The sequence below is a fragment of the Oreochromis niloticus genome, linkage group LG5 (genome assembly GCF_001858045.2).
Source record: "Oreochromis niloticus isolate F11D_XX linkage group LG5, O_niloticus_UMD_NMBU, whole genome shotgun sequence".
NCBI classification, from domain to species: Eukaryota; Metazoa; Chordata; class Actinopteri; order Cichliformes; family Cichlidae; genus Oreochromis; species Oreochromis niloticus.
In genome coordinates this window covers 11745769-11764630 of record NC_031970.2, presented here as the reverse complement: position 1 = coordinate 11764630, position 18862 = coordinate 11745769, and the positions used below count along the sequence as shown (strand labels likewise).

At 38.8% G+C, this 18862-nt stretch overlaps 1 protein-coding gene across 5 annotated transcripts; it reads left to right on the top strand.

Moving 5' to 3' along the window:
- Positions 1-31: 31 nt before the first annotated feature.
- On the top strand, positions 32-15299 carry pank4 (pantothenate kinase 4 (inactive)). 5 transcript variants are annotated; one of them, XM_005469653.3, is made up of 21 exons: positions 32-187; positions 631-713; positions 1421-1629; positions 2239-2422; positions 2834-2926; positions 3032-3185; positions 5962-6143; positions 6277-6358; positions 7121-7221; positions 7515-7520; positions 8272-8427; positions 9316-9428; positions 9834-9921; positions 10240-10391; positions 10577-10632; positions 11376-11425; positions 11959-12063; positions 12145-12245; positions 12673-12741; positions 13809-14093; positions 14645-15299. In XM_005469653.3, exons 1-20 carry the CDS (start codon positions 67-69, stop codon positions 14056-14058), a joined length of 2355 nt encoding a protein of 784 aa, XP_005469710.1. In that variant the 5' UTR covers positions 32-66; the 3' UTR covers positions 14059-14093; positions 14645-15299. The 5 variants fall into 5 exon arrangements, with proteins under 5 accessions (XP_005469710.1, XP_005469709.1, XP_003447770.1 ...); XM_005469652.3 differs by having other exon boundaries at positions 13809-15299; XM_013272865.3 differs by having other exon boundaries at positions 128-187; positions 1421-1465; positions 13809-15299.
- The last annotated feature ends 3563 nt before the right edge of the window (positions 15300-18862 follow it).

Below are 18862 nucleotides of genomic sequence, written 5' to 3'. Positions count from 1 at the left end.
GATGCTGATTGGATGTCGCAGGGCACGCACGTACAGCACGCACACAGCGTCACATAATTACCGACTATGGCGGAATGTGGTCGAGTTGACAGCAACACAAGTCACACCATGGATAAAAGCATTACTCTTCCTCCCGATGAAATCTTCCGCAATTTGGAAAACGCAAAGCGCTTCGCCATAGATATCGGTACTTGGAAATATGAGCGCTTTCTCTCATTTTGCGGCCACTTTTGCACACACTGAGCTAATCTTCGTGTTTGTAGACCAGCTCTGCCGCAGCCTTAATACTCTGACAAACACAAGACTTTAGGTGAAAGAAGACAAAGCTAATGGTAGCGACTTAAATTTACACGCGATGTTAATTTGTTTGACAGCCAGTCAGTTTACTCTAAAGATGGAAGTCTGATGAGCTTTCGGGATTATCGTTTTACCTCATTAAGCGGATGTGTGCCTAACACAACCTGGCCAACTTTGACAAGTGCAAGAGCCTTCACGTTAGCTGTTAGCTACTCCGTTATAAAAACGTATCTCTTTCTAGACAATATCAGAGTTTGTCACTTCACTGCTCGTTTTAAGTTTCGCCCTGCTGTTTTCTTATCGGACATTATCGATGCTCTTTTGCTTTAACAGGTGGCTCTTTGACAAAGCTTGCTTACTACTCAACTGTCCAGCACAAGGTGGCCAAAGTGCGATCATTCGACCACACTGCAAAGGTACGGATGAAAAATACATTGTCTATGCTTTAAAATGCGACCACCCAAAAAATATGGAATCAGCACACTTGTAGGGGTGTTCATTCAGCCTTGTTTTGTTTTTGTTTTTACTTAGAACAACAAAAACAAACAAACAAAAACAAAGCAAAATCAAATCAAGTATTTTGAGAAATATGCTGACCCATCCTTACATCATCAGCTAGTACTCTGTACTTTTCACGAATTACTTGTCAGTACTTTCTTGCACCTCCTCAGGGTGTTATGATGTACAGGATTTTTTGAGGTATGTGCTCCACTATAAAAACCAAAGCTCTCCATCAAGCTCCTTCTAATAATTTGAACTATAACTTTCAGTTAGATTAGTATCTGGGTTGTTTGCTGACCATGTCACGGGGATGAAGAAAAGCTTTAACTGTTGCTTTGGGACGTCCCGTAAAAATCACTTAATCATAATGATTGTCATCTCCCCTGGTCCTTTACATTAGATGCATTCCCACACCTTGAAGTCAAACTATTCAGCTACTAAATATATTTCTGATTTATTTATTTTTTTTCAAATCTGATTTGCTACAGAGTTAAAAACAGTGCTGGCTGGACATCCTTCAAGTGTAGCGATTCCACAGTTTTTGTCAGGGCTTGTGGCAGAAGCCAACATCCGGACTGCTTGAAGTACTCAGACATTTCTCCTCCGTATGTCTGTTTTCTAGGAGGCTGCTGGTGACAAGCTGTATGAAATATCAATGCAGGAGGAGGTGACGGCACGCCTGCACTTTATCAAGTTTGAAAATGCTTACATCGAAACATGCTTGGACTTCATTAAAGACCATCTAGTTAACACTGAAACCAAAGTTATCAAAGCCACAGGTGGAGGGGCACACAAGTTCAAAGAGCTAATCGAGAGGAAACTGGGACTCAAGTCAGTATATACAAATCAATGTTAGATTATCACCAAAAAAAACACCTTTACCTGTGCTGTATCATTCAGCATTTGTGGCAGTGTGCTAAAGTGTAGGGGCTGTAGGTATAAATGGAAACAAAGGGAGCTACATTTCTAGCATATTCTGGATGACCAGCCTTGAATTAACAATAGTCCTCTGTTCTTGTTGTAACCAGTGCACAAAGCAATATCCTGTCCTCTTCCTGTAAAACAGGAAATTGCGAGACAAATTGTACGTTTTTTGTTTTTTTTACAGAGACCTTTGGAAGACCTTATAAAGACTGTTCTGGAAAATATCTAATATTTGATGGCTTGCCAGGTTTGGAAGCCATCTTTTTTTTGTATCGGCTAATTAAACAGACGACAACAAAATCATTAATGTGATCGAGAGCAAGATACAGTTTCAGTTTTCCCAGTTTGTTACTCTAGTCGTTTAATACAAAAAAGTAACGTATTTGCATCAGCTGGTGCTTGTTTGTAATTATAACCTGTGTAGCTTGAAGAGTGTAAATTTGTAGTCACATTGAATTAGATCACTTGTTATTGTTGGTGATGATGCTCACCTGTTTTTGTGCTGTACTGTGGCAGAGTGGACAAAGAGGATGAGATGACATGCCTCATCAAGGGCTGTAATTTTGTACTGAGGAACATACCACACGAGGCTTTCGTGTACGCAAAGCATGCCGACTCAGAATTCCGCTTTCAGACGACTAATCCAGACATCTTTCCTTACCTGCTGGTAAACATCGGCTCCGGGGTGTCCATAGTTAAGGTAATACAATAAATAAATAAGAGAATAAAGAATGCTCCTTCTTGTGCTGCACCTTGTTCTTGTGCTTCTGCTCCCATTCATTACATTGGATCATGTTTCCATCTCTTTCCATCCTTTACATTTGCACAGATTTTAAGAGTATACTTTGTTATACTTTCCAAATACCCTGTTTTTCCCCATGCCTTTGTGTTCTCTTAAAAACCTCTATTATAGAAACACCAGACAAATATTGGCTTTTTTAAAGGACTTAAGATGCAGTGTTTTTTGTTAAATAGAACATACTATGACTTCTCTCAATGATGCAATAAAAATATAATATTAAGATGTTATATGATCACTTTCATTTGATTTACTAGGTTCTTTTGTGATTAACGCACTACGCTGTATCACTTTTTTTCTCACTTTCTCCAGGTTGAATCAGAGGACAAATTTGAGAGAATAGGAGGAAGCTCGATAGGTGGAGGGACATTCTGGGGACTTGGAGCCCTTCTCACCAAAACAAAGGTATCCTGAGTAATGTGGACTGGTTTTATTACAAGTTACTTATCAGCAACTACTTAAATCGTGTATTTAAGGTTGCCTTGACTTCTTTTTTTATTTAAACCGTAGAGATTTGATGAGCTGCTACAGTTGGCCTCGAAAGGTCAGCATGCAAGTGTTGATATGCTTGTTAAAGATATCTATGGAGGATCATACGGGTATTTGGGCCTGACTGGAGATCTTATAGCGAGCAGTTTTGGGAAGTCTGCTACTGCTGACAAAGGTGAGTCATGGACGAACGGGTTTTATTTAGCTAACCTGTAGTGTTATGTAAGTGTTGAGTCACTCCTCATTTCATTACATTTTGCTAGAAAAATGGGAAAAGGTGCAATAATTTATGTATTATTATTTATTTATCTATTGTAATTTCTGTAAGTAGTATTAAAGAGGAGTTTTCCAGGCTTCTAGAAGGACATTGAAGTCTCTTCTTTGGATGTTGGCTGTGTTTTTGTTCTCACACTGCTTCAATGGGAGGGCCAATCAATGGCTGTTAATGAATCATTATGTGGATTTCTATCTAGGTTTGTTTTAGCTGCATTGGCAGTGTGTTTGGGTTCACGCCCATGCTGGAAAATTAAGTTGTTGCCAATCAGATACTTTCCATATTGCACTGGATGGTGGATCAAATCTGATAGCACTTTTCTGCGATCCCCAACACCACTGGCTGAAATGCAGCCGCAAACCATTACAGAGCCTCCTCTGTGTTTTATAGATGGCTGTAGACACTGACTGTTGTACTTCTACCCTGAACTCATCTGTACATATTGAAAATTAATTTAAACCAAAAAAATAATATCATATCCGTCACTCCATATGACCTGTTGCCACTAATTTTCAGTTCAGTTCTTGTGTAATTTGGCATACCTCAGCCTTTTTGCCCCGTTTACCCTCCTGAAGAGTCTTCTTGACAGCCACCCTTCCACTGAGACCATTTCTAATGAGGCTTGAGTGAACTGTAGATGGATCAACTGAAGGGCCATATTTATCTCTGGATTTTTTTCCTTTTTCTTAAGGCAATGACTTTAGTTGGCGTGCCACTTCTTCTTTTATCCTCCAGCTTCCTCAAATGTTTCTAATGGGCACACTGCACGGCATGCTGCAATATGCCAAGTCAGCTAATAGCTCTTTGGGAATTACTTGGTCGTTGCAAAAAAATATTGTCTTATGCCTGTTAACTGTTATCTTTAGCATTTTTCGTGGATTCAACTAAAGAAATGGGAGCAAATTATATGTTTAGTGGCAGCCTGCGAATAAGAAAGTGCCTAAAGGGTCAATTTAAAATAGTTTCTTTCTTAAGTTGCCTGTTATGTGTAGACACAACACTGTTTCATCTCCTTAGTTATATTGCGTTTTTGTTTAATTGCGAAAATAGTACAAAGACTGGAAAGACTGAATATGAGCATAAAGCAGTTAATGTCCAAAGAAAACTCCTCCAAAAAGCTCAAAGAACTTTTTCCCAAGAAAAAATTAGAAAATTGCAAGAATGTGCATCTCCTTGGAAGCAAATTATAAGGAAATGAGGGGTGGTTAAAGAAAGTACTGTGCATCCTTGTAATGTCAGACTCTAACAACATGGTTATATATTGTGTTCTGTATTTGGAGTTTATTCATTTATCATGACAAAAAACCACCTCACATCCTTTCAGTATGTTTTTAGTCCTAAAATGAAAGAGGCTTGCTCTGAAGGGCAGCAGCTGCAGGGCAGCAGCTGCAGTAAGCTCAGATTATTCACGGTAAAATGTATTCCAGTGATGGCCTAGTTTCAAAGCATAATATATCTGAATTTGCATTTAAACTCAAACCACACTAGTCCACCTCAGATTATTACATTTGAGTAGTTTCTTCCTCAGTATGTAGAAAAATGGCTTCTTCCTTTTTAACTGTCATATAATGTTTTTTTTAAGTGTAGCTACTGCAGTTTGAGGACTTAATTGATTGAAATAAATTGATTATAACCAGATACTTTTATTTCTCTAACAAGGCAGGATCCCAGTTCTTTTTTACCTTGTTAACTACTTCATGTGATGTTTTTGCTCAAAGACATATGAGCATGGCTGTCATGGCTGAGCATTTTTCTTGGAATTGCAACGCACCAGTTGCAGCCCAGTTTAATGCCTAACAATCCTCTCTCATACCATATCTTTTAGGGAGGGGTTAACTTGTCAGAACTTGCAATTACAAACGAGTTTGAGCTAACATTAGTGACACCTTATATATTAGGTAATGTCAGGAAAAAAGGCTCCTTTAAAGAGTTTTTCTACTTAGTTTTCTACACGTGCTTTCTATCTAACATCAGCAGCAACTTGGGGTTTAGGATCTTGCCCAAAGATACTTTGGCAGACTGAAGACTGGAGACACCAACCTTCCAGTTAGTGGATGACCTGCTCTACCTCATGAGCCAGGGCTGGTTTACTCATATATTACATATTGACTATACATATTAAAGGAGGAAATTGTGTTGAGTTGCTTCTAAGCCATACTTGGCACTGTTGTCTCACAGCAAAAAGTTCTCCACCTGTCTGGTTTTCTTTGTGTATCCCTGCTTCCTTCCATAGTCCAAAGAGATGCACTTCCTGGGGTTAGGGGTTAAGTGATGATTCTAAATTGCCAATAGGTGTAAATGTTACCCTAAACTGGAAAAGTGGAAGAGCATGGATGGATGAAAGCCAAACTCTATCATGATAAATTTAATTTTGTTTTTGTCTCAAGGAAAAAAAGTATCTAATATTTTCCAGTTTTATTACAAATACAGAATCAAATTGTTGCCTCTTCATCCGGTGTTGTATTGGTGAATGTTATGGAATGAAGGGATGGCGTTATTCCATAACATTCAACATTACTGTAGGTAAGTAGTTATTCTAGGGTATAGTTCCAGTTTGAAAAATTAGGAAGTGTTTTGATATGTTTTTTGTTGTTGTTGTTTTTTGGAGGCTATCACAGTGTAATCCCGGTGCTATTTATATACTAATACAAAGTCTTACCTCTTTTATGCCTTTTAGAGTTTTCTAAAGAAGACATGGCCAAGAGTTTACTCCATATGATCAGCAATGACATCGGGCAGCTGGCCTGTCTTTATGCCAAGCTTCACAACCTGTCCAGAGTGTATTTTGGAGGCTTCTTTATTAGAGGACACCCTGTTACCATGCACACAATCACCTATAGCATAAACTTCTTTACCAAGGCAAGCAAAGCTTTGTGCACTGACACAGAAACAACTTTACAAAAGGCAGTCGTCTGTTTTTTCATGTCAGTGTAGTTGTGACCTGTACAATATTTAAACCACAACCTTTTGACCTCCTCTTGTTTTGTTGTAGGGTGAAGTTCAGGCCTTGTTTTTGAGACATGAAGGTTATTTGGGAGCCATTGGAGCCTTTCTTAAAGGAGCAGAGGAAGACAGTAAGAAAGAAACAGCTAATACCTCTTGTGGTTTTCTCACCACGATGATTGCACTTGACTGTTCTGCTTTGGTATAGACAACAACCTGATCTAGTTGGTCTTTGACAGGGCCCTTGTTCTTATCTTATAATTTCTGCTGCTAACTAGTAGCTGCTTACTCCTTTATATCAAATAGCTTTCTAGATTCAACCTGTGGTTGGACAGACCCTCAACTCCCCCGTCACGGACTGCAGCTGGACAAAAGTAGTCTTTTTTTTTTTCCTGCTCTTGAGATCCACTCCAAGTTGAAGGGCCGCTCTCACCAGAACCTGCTGCACTTACAAAACTAGTGTTCCTTCACCAAGATCTTCAAGACTGCACAACAGGGACTGCCTTTGCTAGTTGGAGTCCAAGATGGTGAAGTTAAAGTCCCTCCACAGTGACCACTAGAACAATTATGGGTATTCTGTGGGAAACATTAAAGGGATCACTGAAAACTTAACAGTATTACGAGAATTCTTTGGAAGCAGTTTTCAGTGAGATTAAGTATAATTAAAATCTGTGGAGGTGGTCCTTGACAAAAACATATTTCATAAAGTGCCACAATAATACATTAAGGAATGATGTATCATCAGAGATCAAAGACCAATAACAGTAACGTTTAAGTACATTAACTTTGCAATAGACATGTTTAAATATTAACTTTAATGATTATAAAATTCTCTGTAATCCAAACATTGTTTGGTAAATGTATTAACGTTGACATTTTTCTCTTTTCCCTAGATCCAAACCAGTACAGTTGGGGTGAGAATTACGCAGGTAGCTCAGGTCTGATGAGCGTTTCTCCTGACATGAATCCTATGCAACGTGCTCGTAGTGGAACGGTGAGTCCACAGTGAGTTAGAGATTTGTGGTATCTGAAGACCTGAAGCTGGGCCACGTAGCACAACATGGCACATCAGCCCTCATTTGCGAATGTTTTCTTTTCTTTACGTCCTTTTCCATCTAATTATTGATAAGTTTATATATAAGCTTCAGTTTTTTATTTTTGATGGAGATGCCATCATTATTGTTCTCGCTGAATACATAGTCATAAAAAAATTCATTCCATTCATCTTTGAAGTCTAATTTTTTTCCCCATTTTCTGTCCACACACTCTTCTAACTCTCTCCTTCAGTTTCCTGTAAGTACCTCTGCCTGCTTTGCTTGTTTGGTGGTTTGATGGCACATTGGTTCTGTCCAACACGTCGTGTAACTGCAAACACTTAATTCTTGAGTTGTGACAGGCATTCATTTGTGTGTTCACATTAGATGAACAATAGAAAATAATATGTTGTTTGATGTGTTTCAGGTGTGCACTTTGCTTTTTTTGTAATACCTTGAGCTTCTAGGTCACTGTAGTAGCAAGAGCAGCTCTGTGCCCTCCCCACTCCCAATCTCCCTCCCTCAGCCCGCAATCACTGAAATACCCTTGTGCCCAACTTGCATTCACTAGTTTTCATTACTGCAGACTGGCTCTTCTTTGCTTTTCTTTCCTCTCAAGAAACCATCAGCAGATGTATTAAGTTCTTTAAAAGGAAAGGACTTCCTCTAATGGACTATTGATTGTGTCCATTTAGTGAATCTGTTGGTTTTCACTGGCTTTTAGAGTTAAATTCTGCTTTAACCTCTCCTCCTCTTTACTGCATCTCACGCTCATCTTTTTTGTTGACACACTGAAGAAAAAATACTGACATGAGTGCCACAAAAAAGGGGAATTATTTTGAAATACATCCTGGAATGATGGTGTTTAAGAAGGGTAGCGGGAATAGGCTTGTACAATTTAAGAGCTGGAACAAACGTCAAGTTATCTGAGTGGTTAGGCTTTTATCCATAAAAGCCTTTTATGGGCAAGGCTTGATAGCGTGAATCTTTTCTGTCTCTTTGTTGTGTAGTTTGACATGTTGGAGATGGACCGTCTGGAGAGGCAACTGGTGAATCTGCCTCTGCTGCAAGACCCTTCCTCTTACATCCCTGACACTGTGGACCTCACAGAGGATGCTCCGGCCCGTGAATACTGGCTATACTGCTTCGAAGAGGCCCTAGATGGGGTAGGATGGCGTCATAGCTGTAATAGCAGGACTTAAATGTGGTAAATATCTGCAAAATTATTCATAAAAGGAGGGGAAAAAACACAATGACAAAATCAAGTCCGAGCCCAGCATTCGGCTTTGAAATCAAAGGTATGAATTCTAAGGTGCCTGTTTCTATTAATATTTTAACTCTGTCAGATTAGAGCTACAAAGTAATGTTGTCTTCTCATTACTGAAGACATGACTGCACATTGTTCCCACGTTACTCATGCATGCAGCATCAGGAAGAGCTGCTAGCTAGTCATTTCCAGTAAAGAATGTAAACACAATGGGAACCAAACAGTGTTTATAATGCTATCTGCCAGTCTAATTCACAGTTCCACCTGACTGCACTGGCAGCATCGTTGGCTGTCAGACTGCTCTCTGTTTATTTTGGTCAACCTCAATGAAATTGCTCAAAATAATTCTAACATGCCAGTCTTTCTGTTAGGACGTACTGAGGAATCTCAGATAAGGCATAGTTCTCATAGATTGTGACACAGCATGCAAGACAAAAAGAAAATGTTGCGTGACATCCATTGTTTTTTTCTTCTGAACCCAAAGAAATTATCCCAGTTTTGCTCATAATCGGGTGAATATTGTGTAGTTTGAACCCAGGGTACAATTTTTAGGTCACTGTTGGGGAGACCTGTCTCTTACTATAGCATGTGGTGGGATTTTTGAACAAAGGAATGAATTTTGACCTGATCCTGGTCTGACAGTAAAGCTTCACGTTTCCCTTTTGGATCTGGGAAAAGTTCAAGTCAAAATATTTGCCATTTACATGGTGATATATACACATTTCTTTTATTTCTTTGCTCAAAAGTTGAAGTGTTTTCTGAATACCTTTCTTTGTCCCTTGAGCAGGTGGTTAAGAGAGCTGTAGCGAGTCAGCCTGACATGCCGGAGGCAGCCCTGCGTGCTGAGAAGTTCCGTCAGAAATACAGACACAAGCTTCAGACTCTTCGTCAACAGCCGTTGTAAGGACTGCTACTGGCTCTGCCACTGCATCTAGTTTACTCAGAGGTTACTTTAAGTCTAAACTAAAACTCTTTCTTCACCGTCTGCATTAGTTTCATCTCTTTATACCTGCAAAATCTTGATGTTGATCCTGTTTACTCTTTCAGTTTTTAGGACTGGGCTGCACTCCATAAGTGTGGATTAGTAGTAGAATCACAGCAGTAGGTCTGTAAAGGTCTATAAGATTAAAGAAGAAATACTTTCAAATTCCAGATATTCATATATTTTAACTTTCAAATAGTTTATTTCGGAACATTAAAAAGGGGGGGGAAACTGTGGAAAAGTGCTTTGCATTTATTATCCCAGCCCGGTTGTTTCTATATGTTTCTCTCTTGCTAATGTAGAGTGCTTCTCTTCTCACCTAGTGCTTATGGATCCCTCACTGTCAGAAGTCTGTTAGACACGAGGGAACACTGTTTAAACGAGTTCAACTTTCCTGATCCCTACTCTAAGGTCTGAGTGAAATCTATCAAATGTGTTGTTTTGCTTTTATGCTCTTTTCTTGAATTTTACAGCTGAATTGGCCTTTAGTGACCAATCTCACGGCTCTGTAGCTTTCTTTTTGTTGACTGTGTTTTTTTTCTTTTCTTTCTTTTTTGGTCATGCTCATACAGATGTGATTTCCACCTGCTGAATTTACCCTGTACATGGCTCTTAAACACACTCTACTGTTATTTTCTTTACTTTTTTCTTTGTTTTTTTCCTTTGGTGTGACTAGATAATCTGTCCTTTGTTCAATATGAACTTTTATTTTGTGTTTTTGTATTTCAGATTAAACAGAGGGAGAATGACATTGCTCTCAAGTACTATCAAAAGGCAGTGAAGTCCTTGGATGAGCTGAGCTGGGAGGAGAAACAGTTTGCCCTAGTCCGGGGTGTCCTGGCTGGGAATGTCTTCGACTGGGGAGCCAAGGCTGTGTCAGAGTGAGTGGTCTTTTTTTTCCATCTCTTGCATCTGGGTTCATAGATTACATCAACCCAGCTGCACAAGCTTTTAGAGACACCAAACATTTTAGCCTCAGTCTTGAAGTTTTGAAAGTGTTGTTATTTTTTGGTAAACTGTCGTTGGTTTGAGCTCACTTTAGTCTGTTTCGTTCTGACACTTACAGCGTCCTGGAATCTGACCCCGAGTTTGGGTTTGAGGAGGCTAAACGACAGCTGGAAGGTATCCAAGTACTTTAACACAATTGCAACTGCACTGCAGACGTATTGTTAACTACATGTTAGCAGGGCATAAGCACTGTCAGAGGTCTATTTGTGTCTCAGTCCATGCAAGCACATTATGTGCAATGTGAGGGTCAACTGTGTTTCAACAGCAGTCAGACAGACAGAACGTTTCGGCTTATTTTTATTATACTAACATGTCTCCTTGCTTCTCTCACTTGCACTCGCTTCCTTACGTTTTATCTCCTTCCAGTCGGGATGTGAGAGACGAGAAGACCGAGGAACCAAATTCAAACATTTGTTCCTGTAAAGTAACTCGGTTACTCTTAATGTCATCGCATGGGTACACCTTGGGTTGATTTGATTGGATTTCCAATCACATATTAGTTTAAGGAGAGAGAAACAACTTTAAGCCTTAAGATGGCATATTGAAAATCTCCCAGCATCACATGACAACTGAAGCATGAAACTTGAACTTTTAAGTGCGAGTAAACATTGTTGTACAGCTGGTGTGGAGACAGATTGATATTTTCAAGAGGAAGGTATCTGTTTAGTTTGACATGTTTGAGGTGGATGAAAGAAAACATCCCTTCAAACATTTCCTATAAGCTGTGCTTATAATGTTTTGCTTGCTGGTACACCTTCTGATGTCTGCTGATGATACACTGTCAGATTTAAGACCTGCTTTTATGCCTCTTGGTGGTCAGACTGACTTTTGTATTTTCTTTTTTATTCCCCTCTCAGAGCGGCCATGGCTCGTTGATTCCTATGACCAGTGGCTTGAAAGACTAAAGGTCAGACTCATTCTGTTGGTCTTCACACTCACAAGCTGTTTTCACATGTGATCTTAGGGCAGTGTCTATAAAATCAGGCCTGGATCTTGGCTGAAGTTGTGCATTTTTACATGCATCACACAGCAGCAGACAGTTTGATTCAGACATGTTTTCACCTCTGTGTTTGATATAAGTGTATTCTTTCATTGGATGTCTCATTAGAAATTATGCAAACTTTGTTTCCCTTTGGATCCGACTATGTGATTGAAGCTTTTTCGCATATGTACTGCAGTCATGTACCTTTCTAGACATTTCCCTGGAGGAGCTTTGTGTGAAAACACAAACTGAGACGTTAAATGGTCTTAAACCTACCATAAACACCTTATGTTCAACACTGTTAGAACTAGGGATAAGCATGTTTTGATGAACCACAAAGAGATAACATCTTCTGGGTGCTCATTAGTAGTGTTTTGCATACTTGCAGGAATGTTTCTGTGTTTTGTTTTCTTGATAATTAATGGCTGAATGTCATCCATCCTGGTTTTCTCTTGCAGGGTCCTCCTCATAAGTGTGCCTTGTTTTTCGTAGATAATAGTGGAGTAGACATCATTCTAGGAGTGATGCCTTTTGTAAGAGAGCTTCTCTCTCGAGGAACAGAGGTAGGAAATTGACAGAATAATTACAAAAAGACAGTATTTGGTCAAATGTTCATTAAACTCTGCAATGATTCTACTGTTTAGGTGGTATTGGCCAGCAACTCTGGTCCAGCTTTGAATGACGTGACGAATGGTGAACTGCAGATACTGACAGAAAGAATTGCTGCTATGGATCCCGTCATTGAGTAAGTGTATATAAGTGATTTTAAATGTGGTTTGATATTGATGAGACAAACTCTTTAGGGCATAGATTTTTATTATTGACCTAAAGGACTAGATAAATTCCAATTTGCTTTAGTTGTTTGCTATAAATTAGTTTTACTTGTCATTTCTACACATATTCATCACATCTGAACAGTGATAAACATAGAACGATAGTTGTGGAGACGTGAATGACTGATTAAAAACAACATTCACCCCCCCAAAAATACAATAAATTACAAATAACTTGTACTAACAGCACATTCTTAAGGGTGAGCTGCCTTGTATTGGCAACAAAAGCATTGCTCATTAGGAGCTAGCATGAGCAACAAAATGCTTGTTGTAAATAATACTGTACATATGGCTGATGTCTACAAATCACTGGGCTGTGGTGTGTTTGTTGTTTTGTAGGGCTGGTCTGAGAGAAGACAGGCTGCTGCTGGTGCAGAGCGGTTCCAGTTCCCCATGTTTGGATCTGAGGTTAGTTGTTTTAGTTTGCATTTAACTTTTTTTATATTTTTTAAAAACTCTAAGTAAGCTTTCCACAAACTGCAGCCTGAAGCTGACAGAAACAATGAGCTCCTCTTGCTCTGAATGCATGCATACAAGCTTCAGTCCATGTCTGTCAAATGAATGAATGAACAAACAAACATTTGACCTCCACAACACTGATGGATGAATTTTTTTTTTTTTCAAAATGCACATGCAAAAACATAAAGTCCTGTGAAGTGATAAGAACAAGGTTAATCTGCTTTCAGACCTATAATACTGATATTCTCTCATACAGTCCATTCTGGATTCACTTTAAAATGTTCTCACTTGTTTTTAAGAGGCTCAAATGTTAAGCGCCAGTTACTTAACAGAGCTTTTGACACTCTCCTAGCAGAGCACTGAGGTCTACAAACCAGCTGCTCTTGGATATTCCTAGATCCGGGCTTAAAAGCAGAGTTTTTAGTGGTGGCTCCCAATGTTTGGAACAACTTACCTGTTTATTTTAAAAACGTATTTGTTCTTGGTTGTTTGCAGGTATAGTTGACGAGAGTACCTTGACTTTCTGTTATGCAAACAGTCTTATTCACTTTGTTTTATTTGATTTTTTTCTCTGTATTTATTGTTGATTTAGTCACTAATATGTATACTGCATATTTTGTATAACCTGTACAGCACTTTGATCAACTGAAGGTGTTTAATATGTGATGTAGATGTAGACTCTGACCTGATTTGACTCGACTTCTCTTGGCTCTGTATGATGAGATGAGAAAGTCAATCCCTAATATAATACTGATATTAAAGTAATCAGCATAAGATAATAATATCACATTAGTGATGGCGGGAATACTGATAAGACAGTTCCAACTTTTAAGTTCCTTTTTTTGGACTGTGTGATAGTCGTAGCTGTGCTCCTATAATGATAAAAAAAAATAGTGCAGAGTGTGGATAACATCAGCTGTTAATTGACTCCTTGGGGAGGAGGAGTAAGATAAATCGGATTAAAGCCCCTGTCCTGACAAGAAATCAGGTGATTCTACGTCTTTGTTGTTTCCCAGCCGCCTGGACAAAGTTTTGGCGATGGTTGTGCGGGAGCGGCAGACCGACCTGGTGATCATCGAGGGAATGGGTCGAGCCATTCACACTAACTACTACGCCATGCTCAGCTGCGAGAGCCTCAAGATGGCCGTTATCAAAAACTCGTGGCTGGCCGACCGACTGGGGGGAAAACTGTTCAGCGTGGTCTTCAAGTATGAAGTACCAGTCGGGAAACCAAACAAGGACTGCGGTGCTTTTTCTCCCTGCTGAACGTGACAGAAGCCGTTTGAGTTGAAGCTCTGAATGTAAGGAGGATGATCGTATACTGCCACTGAGTGAACAACCGATTTTAACGCTGACTGTTAAAAATTTAGGTGGGTTTTTGAGGGTGATCATTAATTGGGAGATTTGTATGTTTCATTTTAAAGTCGACTTTTGGCTTCATGAACATATTGCTTTCTTGCACATCCGTCAAGTTTTCTGTTGAATCATATCACAGTTTACTGCTATCAGTACTACCAGTTTATATACAAAGCTTTTATTTTGAAAATGTGCGCCTGTCATTCCCCACATGGCTTTGTACATCTAAGGGATTTGACTTTTTGGCTAGATAGAGACAGCAGCAGGAATAATTATAGCTTTCAGTGGTGAGACGTATTTAATGTGCCTTAAGGTTGATGTGATTTCACTCACTCAGTTTTGCGTTTAATTCCTGTTCTAGGTGTCATATTACACAAATGTCAGTTTTTTCCAGCACTCTCAGGCCATAGACAAAAAAAACTCACGTTTCTTTTTATGACATTCACTCCACTAATCGAATTGAAATTAAGAATCACTGTCGTTGTCATTTGTGTAGCTGTTGATGTGGAATCAGGGAAGATCGGCTTGATCAGTGGGAGAAGCAGCACTTTATCACAGCAATTCAAGAAACCTACAGTGTTCCTCCACAAGGTGGCAGTATTCTACTGTGATGTAGATTTTTAGTCTTTAAGTCTTTCCAAAGGTGCTTGGTGTCAAAATTAACACAGCATATTTCAGGTTCAGTAAACTGTAAGCATCACATGGAACTTGATGTCACTGAGCTGGCTGTGGCATGAGTCCATGCATTCACTGTAATTACCCGGCATGTACAAATACACACTGCAATCCATCCCAGAGTCAAAAGATATTTGTTTTAAGGCAATAATATGGCAGCTTCTAGTTGTATTGTTAACTTCATCACAAAGGTCTAAATTCAAAGCAGGCTCTGATTAAAAAAATTCTTGGTATAAAAATATCTCCCAAAGTCACAGTTGCTTCACTTGTGTACTCATATTGCAATATTGTATTTTTCATTTGTACATATATGTGATATACAATTGTGTGTGTATATAGTTATATATATATATATGAATACATATTGTGTGTACATATATATATGAAATTACATCACTTCAGTTAAGCACACCAAGCACAATTTTAAGTATTATTATTCTCCTGACAATCAATTTTAATTAAATGGTGAAAACCTATATTTTACCTTTGTGTGTGTGTGTGTGCGTGTGTGTGTTGCATTCTCTTTGTAGATGTGTCAGAAGAGTTTTGAACTCAGTAGAGAAATCGGGAAAGTTGAAAGTTGCCCCATATTAAAAAACCAAACCTGCCCCTGGCAGTATGAAAGCTCAGCACCCTAGTATGTGGCAGTTGATGCCTGCTGGGGAGCTTCGAGCTGATAATGCATGAGGAGGCCTGGCAGGGGGTCCTCCTGCTTTTCCTCTTGCTCATCACTCCCACTGCCAAAACCCTCACAGAACCAGTTCTGCAGCCTGTCCTTATGGATGTGGTGACATCTGCTTATATCCTATGAAAGGTCTGCTCTGGTGGGGGTTTTGTTTTTATTTTTTTGCTAGTTTTTGGGGGGGTTTTAGACTTTCCAGTGCAGACAGGGTTGTGTCTGTCCATCAGTGCAGTCATGCACACATCATGAGATAATGGGCACCCCTTGCCTCCTACAAGCTGTCTAGGTCCTACAAAGGACCAAGACAGCTTGACAAAGTTTGGCTAGATTGACACACCTGATGCTGCACGACTACCATCAGTGTTTGATCATAATCTGTGTGCATATACAGCACTCTGCTGTTTTGTGCACAGTGATCAACTCACATAATGAACATTTATTTCCACCGTCTTTAAAAATGCATGTGATTAACAGAGAATGATTTTTAAAAAAGAAAAAATTTCTCATTTATGCCAATTATTTAGTATTAATTGAAATATTCAGATGTAGCCTGTTAATAATGAATTCCTTCCATAAATCATTACATTTCTTTTAATCTTGCATGATGTCATTAGCTGTTCACAGCTGTTTTTAACAATAACAGCTATGAAGGAAATTTATAAATGTCAGTATTGATGCTGATGGTCCTGACAACTCCTGGTGTTTCAAATCATACCAGACTCGTTGTTTGTAGCCATTTTGTATTTTTATAAAAAGCCGGGGTTGTTGGTTCGAAATCTGCAGCTGAAAAAAGTAGTTTGTGTAGAGAAGAAACAGTCTCATCTTGCTCGATGGCTATACAAAATCTTACTCTTTACAATTTTTATAATGACTGCAGTTTTGGTTAGCGGTCTGATGGGGGCAAACTGGCAATCAGGACATCCTTAAGCTGTGTGACTTTTCAGTGAACTGCTCAAAGCCACTTCAAACATAGGCTCTGGCTCCAGGGAACAGGAACCCCCATTCGGTAACAGGAAGGCCTGTTAGATAATCCACTCTACACACAGTATCTGGGTGAAATATTGCTGCACACAAAAAAATAAAAAATGTTTTCCCCAAACAAGCAGATGACTAACATTTAACTAACAAAATGCTAAACTAAAAGATCTACAAGTACAAGATGGACTGGCACCAAACATACATGGTTACCAGAATGTTACAAATTGGTTCAAAGGAAGTGAAAACTAGCATGTAAGACACCTGGAGGTTAATTTCCTCCTGCAGGTTAATTGGCATTCATGGAAAATCAAGAAAACAAAGCAAACATAAAGAGATGTGAAAAAACATGCTAACAATTACTGAAACAAACTATTATTGAAATCAGAGACTTACAATGACACTACTTAAGATTATACCTGCATGTTTGATCACCTAGAAACCTTTTTTTTATAGATTTGGAGAAGTAAATAAAACCTGTTGTGTTTCTTAATTCTGCGGGTATAGTATTCCAAGTATGTGCCACTCTATAAGAAGAAACTCACTGCCATCTTTACAAAGTTCTCTAGTAAATATGCACGTGTTGATTTCTTTTTCTTAATGAACTCATTAAGTGAAGGAGAGCATATTGTAGACACAAATAAAATGTCTATAAAGTTAATCAAATTTGAAAAAACATGTTTATTTAAAAATGTACAGTTATGATTTGACTTTTTGCATAATGTTTTTAAGGCATGCTTATAAAGTCTTTCTAGTGACTAATGTGGCCCAACTTGTAGTTCATTTAAGTGAGAATCATGGCCTTGATGCACATTTTGATACACTAACGGTTCCTGCTTAAATGACTTAAAAGAGTTTGTAACTTTTCAAAGCATACAATACAAACACAACAGCTAAAAAGAATGCCAAATAATTAAAGACGATGAATATTATAATTTAAAATATTAGAACTATTAGAGACATCAACATTTTAGCATTTTCCTCATACTGCAGACTGACAGAGATGGTGGATGGCTGTAAATTCTAGGTTACGAGATTCAGTACATTATACTGGGGGAACAAATCACATATGCATGCATACCTATGTTAGCATTGTATTTTCTCAGCCAGTCATCAATAATCTGACCTAAATGAGTAGTTGGTTTTTATTTCGTGAAAATCAAACCAACTACTTCACCAAACACTTGACCAGGCACAAAAACGACTTCAAAAAACCTCAGCAGCTGCAGTGGAACAGACCATTTGTCACATTTTTTTGGTACAACTTTCCAATTATAGATAAGGTTCATAACACACTGATACCACAGCCCCAGTGAGACAGTGACGCATTGACTGTTACTGTTTGCATAACACAAATCACTGTAGTTACAGTAAACACAGTCGTTTCAAAAGAAGTTTTCTTCTCAAGCTTTAATTTCAACACGCTGTGGCTGAACCTTTTGTGACTGTGAGCAACAATAACATCAATTAAATCAGTCACGTGACCTTAAACATACAACATGATAATGTGGGTACCACCACTGTTTTAGATAAATGGCTTTTCTGGTTTCACCCGTGGAAGTGGTAAACAGAATTTTTTCTCACACATCGGAGTTTTTTCACTCAAATGTTACCCACTACTGACTTATTCTTTCCGTTAGAAAGGTGGAATTGAGTGTTCAAGGAGGACAGTGAGTTTGCAGAGGGGTGAAGTGCTAAAATGGCCTTCAAGAAGGTCGCATGTCTCAATTTTAAGCAACTTCATTGGTAAAAAAACCCCAAAAAAACAAGATAGTTCAGTTTTTGTTTGTTTTATTGAGCTTGACTAACTTCTCATTTGTTTTACTGACACTTTGGTATTAATTACACAACACAGCCTTGTATTTTGTGTTACTTTTAGGTGCCTTTTCAACTCCTTGTAATTTTTATGCATACTCAATCACAACACATCGTTATTCAAATTGATGGGAGGTACATCATCATCATTGGCAGCTTGTAATTTAGTTGCTGCTGTGACAAAAAACAGTGAAAATATCATCAGCAGTTTAATTTGTTACTGCAGTTGTGTTTCATCTGGTATATACATCAGTCTGACACAATATTGAAAACCTATGACAGATTTTTCTGTTACACTGCAATGTGTTCTGGGAAATCTGGGTTCCTGTAACATCCTCCTTTGTTCACGTACCACCCACTGCACACCCTACAGTGGTTGGTACTGAACGGGATGATGTGCGCACCATACAAAACTGCTGGGGAATGGCTCAAGCATTACAACAAAGGGCTCAAGTCCTGCTTCCAAACTTGCCAGATCCAATTGAGCTGAACACCAGCATGTGTTGTAATAAGCTTGATACCAACAGGCCTCACTCTCAAACCACAGGGCCAAAAAGAGCTAAATAG

What these genes read in the sequence shown, in the direction of transcription:
- pank4 (XM_005469653.3), top strand. Translation starts at nt 67, where the DNA reads ATGGCGGAATGTGGTCGAGTTGACAGCAACACAAGTCACACCATGGAT. An exon ending in GCGCTTCGCCATAGATATCG is followed by an intron (nt 188 to 630) that starts GTACTTGGAAAT and finishes TTGCTTTAACAG; the next exon opens with GTGGCTCTTTGACAAAGCTT. An exon ending in TCCCCATGTTTGGATCTGAG is followed by an intron (nt 12,742 to 13,808) that starts GTTAGTTGTTTT and finishes GTTGTTTCCCAG; the next exon opens with CCGCCTGGACAAAGTTTTGG.